An 8391-nucleotide genomic window follows, 5' to 3' on the forward strand; every position below is an offset into this window, starting at 1 on the left:
CCATGGCCAGCTCCAGCCACGTTCTCTCCGAGAAGTAAAGCATCTCCTCCACAGCCTTCCTCTGAGAAGGGCCACTGAGTCCATCACTTGTGACCAGCAGATGGCACCACGCCGCTCCCCGCCCCTCGCCTCTCGCTGCCTCCGTCTCTCCCACTCCATTTACACCTAAACGGCAGAAGAGGCTTGGAGCAGGCGGGGCAGAGGGGGTGAGATTGCAGAGCTCGTCCTGGAGCCCACACGGCTGCACCTGCACCGAGGCCCCTGAGATGCTCTCCTGCCTGCCAGGTGCAATGCTGGAAGCCAGAGTGTGGCCCCGGCTCACCTCTGTTTCTCTGGCAAGGGTGGTTTCCTGAGGGAGTCCAGCGTGGTGAGGAGAGACAGCCGTAGACAGAACTCCAACCAGGGCAGCGCCACACTCGCTGGGCCTGCACACAGCCCTGCTCAGGGAGAATGAACAGGAAGGTGTCCTGGGAAGGCCACCACAGAGCGGGACCGTGTGGGATGTGTAGGAGTTTACCAGGCACTGGTAGGGTGGTGTGCAGAGGTTTCAAGTCAGAGAGACTGGGCCAGGGGCTGCAGTTGGCAGGATCTGGGGCTCAGGGCGCAGGGAGGCTGCCAGAGCAGGCTGGGTGGCTCCTGGTGTGGATGGAAGGGGGCAAGGCCAGAGGCAGGGCAGGCAGACTGCAGGCGGGTGTGGGGGGAGCATGAATGAGGTATGTGCGGCCCCCGCCAGCCGCTGATGCCGGGCGCTTGTGAGGAGTTCAGGCTCTGCGCACCTGGTCCTCCTGAGCACTCTGGGCAGGGGCCTGGCCCCCAAGCTCTGACAGGGCTTCTGGGGGTGCTGGGGCCCCTGCGAGCCTGGGGGAATTAGAGAAACTCAGAAGAGGAGCCTGAGGACGGTGAGGGCAGGAGGTGACAGACGGCCTGGCACCGGTGGGACCTGCGGGCGGTGCGCCTGCACCCTGAGCTGGGATGGCCCACCCGGGCGTGCGCGTGGCACGTGCCGGGAAGAGTGGCTGGGGGCAGGAGGGAGAGTGCCTGTGAGTCGCAAGGGAGAGGAGGCCGGGCTGGGCTAGGCCTCGGAGAACTAAGCCCTGTCTACTTCTTCCTGGAAGCGGGTGGTCAGCGCCACACTTGGCCGCGTGCTGCCGTCACCTGGGGAGCATGGGAACGAGGTGGGCACCTGGACTGACTCAGGGGTCTGCGGGCCACCTGGGCCCCCAGGGCTGAGAGGCGCTGCTGGGGCGGAGATGGCGGGAAGACCACCCCGCTTCCTCCTCAGGTCTGCTTGGGCTCCTGAGAAAGAGCCTACGAGCCAGCACTGAACGACTGTCTGGCTTCGCGGCATCACCTGTTTCCTTCTTGGGTCTTTGGTAGGAAGACCAAGATTTCTACTCTTAGTCCCCACGTGCTGTCCTTAACTCAGCATCAACCTAGCACACCTCCTGATCCAAAGGGAAGCTGCCCTGTTTCGGATGGTGGCCTCCTAACCCACCACGCGACTTGCGGTGCTGTGTGTGGCAGTGCCCGCCTCACGCGGCCCCTGCACTGCGGCTGCCCCTCGCCACCCTTAGCCTTCACGAGCCCTCACATCCGCCTCCACGTCACTCCTCATCCCTCAAGCTCAGGGCTGCGGTAGGCCGTTTCCCCCATCTCCCCATGTCATCTCCCCATATGAGGTCAGGGTTCTGTTTGTGGTTTTGTCTGTCTCAGAAACAAATTTACCTTCATAATTATCTTTGACTCAGCTTCATATTAAGACAACTTTGTTCCCTAAACGTGAGTGACAACAGAAGGTGTCTCAGAGATACTCTAGATGGTGGAATTAGAGGGTACAGGTTTTATCCAATACCCGTGATTATAGACAAGCATCGTCCTTTAAAAACGCATCGGTGGCAGGGGTGACGAGCCAGACACCGGGAAGGAAATGAGAATCACAAGCCATTGCTGGTTTTTTTTTTTTATTTTGCCACTGAAACTTATGACCAAAGGGGAAAAACCTGAAATGGTACGGACACAGCATCAGGGCAGCGGGGACGGGGCGGTTGCCATACGACGGGCATCCTCCTGGAGCACGACTGCGCATGACACGGGGAGACCGACGCGCGGGAGCCCGCTCAGGACCGCTCGGCGTCTTCTGCGGACTCTGCTGTGGGGAGACCGGGCAGGCGCTCCAGGGCCCCGGCGTCTGCAGGGGAAGGGCCACACTCACAGATGCCCCGCGTCGACCCCGGCATCAGGCACGCGCCACAGTTAACCCCCACACCGGGCATGCATTTAGGTAATAAAAATCAATGTCCCCTAAGGAAAGAAGTTCCATGTGGCAACATTCCAAACAGAACAAATAAACCCGTAAGGGTCAGTCTGCTCTTGCTGGAAAAGTCACCAGTTTTCTCCACAGAGGTCTCCCCAGAGGCTCCACTGGGCTCTTGGTTCTGAGGTTTCTAAGTCCTTCTCCTACAGTCCCACTGCCCATGGATGGTTCTGAGGGAAAGCCGCAAGCTTAATCGCCCCAACTCCTCCACCGCTAAGCCCCCCCTAAAAGCAGTGAGAGCAAGTGGATCAAGACAAAACCCAGAAATGATCGTCACTCTTCCAACTAGACAACAAAACAGTGACAACCCTGGTGTCTCCCTTGGAGCCTCGGAGCGGCCCTCGTCCCGCTGTGTCCCCAGGCCACCTCCTGGCGGGGACCTCTCAGAGCCCCTTCCACAGGGCGGCTCTGATTAAGGCTAGACTCTCACTGGGGCAAGAACGGCAGTCACAAGCACAGAAGTGCTAAGGTCGGATGGGCCATGGGAGGCCCCCTCGTCTGCAGTGTCCATGGAAGAGCCTAGATCCCAGGCTGCAGAGCTGTGGGGGTCAAACGCAGCTGCCCCCAGGAGACTGCCCCCAGTGAAAGTGCAACCAGGCCCCTGGGCTGCAGGTGGTCTGCGGAGAGCCTGGCTGCGTGTAGTGGCTGCAGCCCCACAGGGACAGCCGCCGTCACCGCGGCCAGGAGTCGGGGTCGGCAGCGCAAGGGAACCCGGCCCCCCTGTGGCTGGTCCCAGCCCCGGCCTTGTCACCTCTCCCACCAGCGTGACTAGGTGTGAGGTGGACCCGGCTCCTCCCCAGGAGAAGTCCATGGAATTCTTTCTCCACAGGCTTCCAAGAGGTGGGGTTTCCCCTTGGTGGTACTTCACGTACCTTTGAGATGCAGGAAAGTCAGAAACTCAATTATCGTGCGCACGACGTTGTTCTCCGCCAGCGGTCTGTCAAAGCTTCCTAGAAACCAGAGGGGGCAGGGTTGACGACTCCTAGACCTGGACACCTGGGGGCATCACTGGGACGCCCCTCCCTCCCTCCCAGAGTCCGGTTCGGCGCAGGGCAGGCCCTGAGACCCTGTGGCCACCTCAGGATCTTACTCTCAGGTTTGGGGCGCCTCGTTCTGGCGGCTGGCAGATTTCGTGGGGCCCAGCTCAGGCTCGGTTGTGGGGTGGTAGGAGACCAATACCCCCACTGCCCTGTGTGCCCTGGGATTAAAGTCCTCTCACCTGGCCGGGCTTCATCTTCAGGCTCGAGTTCCCGCTTGCCGGCGAGGCCATGCTTGTCTTGAAATGACCTGTGGTTGTCGATGGCATCTGTCGGCAAATCAGGGAGGAAAGCACCTGAGTGTTGTCGCCGTGACAGGACACACGGCTGCTTACCGCCGACACGCAACACAACCAGAGTGTACAAACCACGCACGGCAGGGGCACTGTGGAAGAGGGAGGGCCGCTCTCCGTGGAACCAGAGGAGAGAACTTGTGCCAGGGCCAGGGCGCCACTCCCATCCAGGGGCTGCGGGCCTGCAGAGCTGGAGGGGAGCCGCCGGTCCAGACGGGACCATCATGCGCCTAGTGGAGGGCACTGGCTCCAGGCCTGGTCAGCACGGGTGTGCCAACGGCGCCCCAGGGGGGCTGGCATTTGAACTGGGTGCCTCCCAGGCAGAGGACAGGGGCTGGGGTCCTATGTCCCTGAAAACAGGGGCAGGCGGAGCCACAAGATTTGCCCTTCTGGTGAAAGCAGACTTTATCTAAGACCACTGGCTGCTGTGAGGGAGACAGACTGGAGCCAGGGAGAGAGAGACAGAGTCAGAGAGGAGGAGGAGGAGGAGGGAGGGGGCGAGAAGGCAGGAGGGAGGTGGAGTGTGCATGTGTGTGTGCGTGCACGTATGTGTGTACACGTGTGTGCGTATGTGTGTGCATGTGTCTACGTGTGTGTGTGCGTGTGCATGCATGTTGGCTGGAGTGAAAAGCGGGAATTGAGGTTGCAAGCAGAGATCCCCTAAGAAAGTATTGGACAGAGTTCCCTGGTAGGCCAGCGGTTAGGACTTTTCGGTTTCACTGCTGAAAGCCTGGGTTCAATCCCTGGTCGGGGAACTCAGATCTCATAAACTGCAGAGCGTGGCCAAAAAGATAAAGTAAAAGAATGCGGACTCTGCACCAAGCAGCCTGCAGTGAAGGGAAGGGCCTGACCTGGGGCCCTTTGGGGTGAAGGAGAAGACCTGGGCCATGGTTTCTGGCTGCCAGGCCTGATGCACCAGGTCGCCTCCAAGCCTGGGCAAGCGCAAGCTAATGCAGCTTCTCAAGGAGTCCTCGGCCCACAGTGCAGAGGGATGACAAGCACCCAGCACGTCAGGAGGCCGCTGGGCGCCTCCAGGCTCAGACCAGCCTCGGCAGCATGCACATTCTCATGCTGAGAAGCCGGGAGCACGGTGCAAAGTCGTAAGGGATTCTGACAAAGAGCTGGTCTAGATGGACAGCTTCTGCTGATCCAACTTGATGGTGAAAAACAGCTTGTTTTCTGACTCAGGATTTTTTGGCTGCGCTGCTCGGCTTGTGGGACGTTAGCTCCCCAGCCAGGGACCAAACCCGGGGAACCGACAGTGAAGGCATGGAGTCCTAACCACCGGACAACCAGGGCAGTCCCAGATGCCCTTGATAAATACATTTTCAACATGGGCTCCTCCTTTCTTTGGGGCCAGAAGCACCAGAGATGAGGTGCTTTCTTGGGAGGAAGGGACTCCAGGCTGCAGAGGGCTCAGGAAAACTCATGAGTCGGTGTCCAGCAGGCAAGGCCACTCCACCCACAGTGCCCAGACCCCTGGGGACTGGCCACTGCTTTTGTTCCGAGCCCAGAGATGCCCAGGGGACCCTGCCTGTGGCCTGCCTTGTTTTCATCTCTGTCTCTGCATTTCTCAAAGCCCGGTTCTCAGAGACCCTGCAGATGATCAGATAAACAACCATGTGAAGTGGAAGAAGAGTCTGTACTTTAACTCGGGGGTTAAAAACTAAAAACAGCTTCCCAGGATCGTTTGAATGGGGATGGCTCTTCCCAGTGACTCTGGAGGGATTGGGACAAGAGCTCTCTGCTGTTCGCCTCCTTTCCTGTGGGAAAACAGGAAATAAACAGAGGAGGAGTTTCTTCAAGGCTGATGGCTATCCCCAACGAAACCATGCCTGCAAGTCTGAAAGTGGGGCGGGGTGAGATGGGAAGTGAAAGGCCTCCCCTCGCCCCTCCTTGAGGACGAAACCTGAAGGGGTCACTGTGGACAGAAGACGTGCAGGAAGCGGAGTGGGGGTGGGTGGCATGCAGCCTGGGGGCCGGAGCGTCCCCTTTAGCGCCTGGAGGTGAGCCACTTCCCACCTCTGCCGCTTCCTGCGCCCCCTGAGGAATTCCACGGCAGCGAGCCGGTCACTGAGCCCCGGGGTCCGTGTGCTTGCCCGTAAACGCAGCGGTCGAACTGGGACTCTCTGAAGGTCCCCACTAGTCTACACTCACTGAAGTCTGCATCCTGAACGGAGTCAAATTACTCACACCAAGTGCAGACGATGTCACATCAAAGATAAGACCCCGAGGGTCAGTCACCCTGCAGGACGGCTCCAGGAGCAGATTCGGAGCACAAAGAGAACCATACACATTCAGTCTTGGCGTGAGCATGTTTTGGCCTCTTCAGGTCAAGGAATGGAAGGGAGCATTCAGGGAGACACAGAGGGACCCGAGACAGGGCCCAGAACAGAGCCCCAAGGAGTGTCTGCCTTCTGAGACGCTCACCCAGGGAGGCCTGAACAGGGTCTGAGGCTGGGAATCCCAGAGGAAGGCAAGGCCTCGGAAGGGCCTGGGTCAGTCCCTTCAGTTAAACCTACAGAGAAACCCACCCTGCCTCAAAGTCTCAGGGAAAACTCCCCTGTGTCCCTTTATCTGACTCGCAGTGGAAAATCAAGGGCTCGAAGCAATGATCGGCAACCCCCACATTTCAGGAAGAGCAGGGTCAGCACCAGGGCCGCAGCCAGTTAGACCAGAGCAGGTTTGCCGGAGATGCCGGCCCGGCCTCACTCACGTGGTCCGAGAAGGTAGCCCGCGCTGTTCAGGGTCCAGCCTCTCTTCTCCTTCACCTTAAATGGGAGGGCAGGGGTCAGAGGGCAAGCATCCTGCCTGGTACAGGCCACGATGGCTCAAAGAAGCCCCCAGCGGCAGCTTCTGCTCATATAACCCACCATGGCAGCCTGTGAAGTTAGCATCTACTTCAATTAGCCACACGGCTTCAGTGACGACTCTTGACTCTCATAGAATAAGCTAAGAGAGGCAAACTGTTAAAGCAAGAGCTTTAAATGAAATTAGAAAGACATTAAGTGAAATTCACCCAGACTTTCCAGGCAGGATACAGGAATTAGAATAATGCATGTACTTTGGGAAACTGCAAGACATTCCAGACTTGCACCCCAGTAAGCTATGCTCAACAGGAGAACAGCAATACCTGCCTTATCCAAGAATTCCTTTAGAGGTGCAGACCACAGACTCCGAGTGTACCCACTGGCTTTAAATGATGCAGAAGACACGTGTTGACAAAACCAGCTGGCAAACGGGGTAACTGACGCTCTACTGGACTTAACCAAATGGAGTTCACCCCTCACTAGTCTGAGGCACTAACCTCTGGTTCACAGGGTCCACATTTAGTGGTCCATAGCCAGGGGCTCTTGGTACTGGGAGAGGCTGCTGCCTGGAGGATCCAGCGATCATCTCGGAAACACCAGCCATCCATCTGCTCTGAGGACTCAGGCCCCTCCCGGCGCGGCCCCCCACTCCCACTCCCCAGTCTTCCGATGCGCCCACACCCCCTCCCACCTCGAGGCAGAACCGATGGCTCTGTTCCTGGCACAAGGCATTCACCCCATCCCCACCCCCAGTCTGGTTCTGATGCGGTCGCCCCCCTTTGCCAAGAAAGAGACTCGGCTTGGGTGGTGTTTGCCCCCGCCCAGCGCTTACCGGTGACCCGAGGCCCAGGGTGGCTGAAAGGGCCGCTGCCAGGAGCAGGGAGGCGAGCAGCAGGACGGAGCCTCTGGGCATCTGCAAGGGAAGGGGCGGTGGGCGGCGGTGCGGGGAGACCGGCCTCCCTCCCCAAGGCGCACGTCGATTTGGGGCTCCGGACCCCCCCCCGACCCCTGCGGGTGTGGGAGCAGCAGCCAGGAGCCAGGGTGCCCAGGAGAGAGCCCGGCCAGGGGCGGAGGCGCCGCGCCGGCCCCGGGGAAGGTCCACCGGCAGGCGGGCGCTCTGTAAAGGGGAACGCGGAGAAAAAGTGGGGTGAGCTCAGGGGCGCGGTACCTTGAGCGGGGCCCGGAGGGTCGGGGGATGTCTGCGGGTCCTGGGGTGTCTGCAGGTCCTGTGTCGGCGGGGCCGCGCGTCCGTCGAGTCGGGTGGGGCAGGGCCAGGCACGCTCACCGCATGGCGGGGCCTCGGGGACGCGGAAGCGGGAAGCGCAGGGCGGCTGGGCTCCCTCGACGTGTCCGCGCCTGGAGCCGCCGCTGCCACTATTTATGCGGCGCATCCCGGAGCTGCTCGGCCGCGTCACGGGCTCAGCTCCCGCCTCCCGCGCCCTCGCCCGCCCGAGTGGGCGGGAGTGACCGGAACTCAGTCTCCGAGGGGCCTCGGAGCGCCCGCGGGGCGGGGGGGCGGCGCGCGGTGGGCCTGCCTTGCGAGTGGGGCTGGCGGGGATGGCGAGAAGCGCCCCACCCCCCCGCACCTGGCCGGAGAGCCCCCATCGCCGTGAATGGGGAGCCCCCAACCGTGGCGGAGACCCCACGCCTGCTAGCGCGACCCCCGGGCCAGGCACAGCTCCCCCTGCGCAGGGAACTCGGCAGCCGGAAACCCTCACTCTGAGCTGGGCGCGATCGCGGGGTCCTGGGCACCGCCGAGCCCGCACACTGTTGCAGCGGCAGGATTAAGGGTTCAGCCTCGAGAGCCATCCATGGGGGAAGGACAGCAGCCCGAAGCCCGCCCAGCTTCATCCTCCCGTGCCCAGTGGCCCTCCCTACCCGGACCCCGGTCCCCTTTTTCTGGGCTGGGCTAAGTCGCTTCAGTCACGTCCGACTCT

At 60.8% G+C, this 8391-nt stretch overlaps 1 protein-coding gene across 2 annotated transcripts; it reads right to left on the bottom strand.

Annotated features, from left to right (window-relative positions):
* Positions 1-1956: 1956 nt before the first annotated feature.
* GAL (galanin and GMAP prepropeptide) lies at positions 1957-7907 on the bottom strand. Of its 2 annotated transcripts, none has more exons than XM_055583295.1 (6): positions 7623-7904; positions 7287-7367; positions 6361-6415; positions 3534-3620; positions 3187-3264; positions 1957-2188 (listed from the first exon to the last, which is right to left on the bottom strand). In XM_055583295.1, the coding sequence occupies exons 2-6, from the start codon at positions 7365-7367 to the stop codon at positions 2118-2120; spliced, it is 372 nt and encodes a 123-aa protein (XP_055439270.1). In that variant the 5' UTR covers positions 7623-7904; the 3' UTR covers positions 1957-2117. The 2 variants fall into 2 exon arrangements, with proteins under 2 accessions (XP_055439270.1, XP_055439271.1); XM_055583296.1 differs by lacking the exon at positions 1957-2188 and adding an exon at positions 2202-2301 and having other exon boundaries at positions 7623-7907.
* Positions 7908-8391: the final 484 nt, after the last annotated feature.

Source organism: Bubalus kerabau, chromosome 5 (genome assembly GCF_029407905.1).
Source record: "Bubalus kerabau isolate K-KA32 ecotype Philippines breed swamp buffalo chromosome 5, PCC_UOA_SB_1v2, whole genome shotgun sequence".
Taxonomy (NCBI): domain Eukaryota; kingdom Metazoa; phylum Chordata; class Mammalia; order Artiodactyla; family Bovidae; genus Bubalus; species Bubalus kerabau.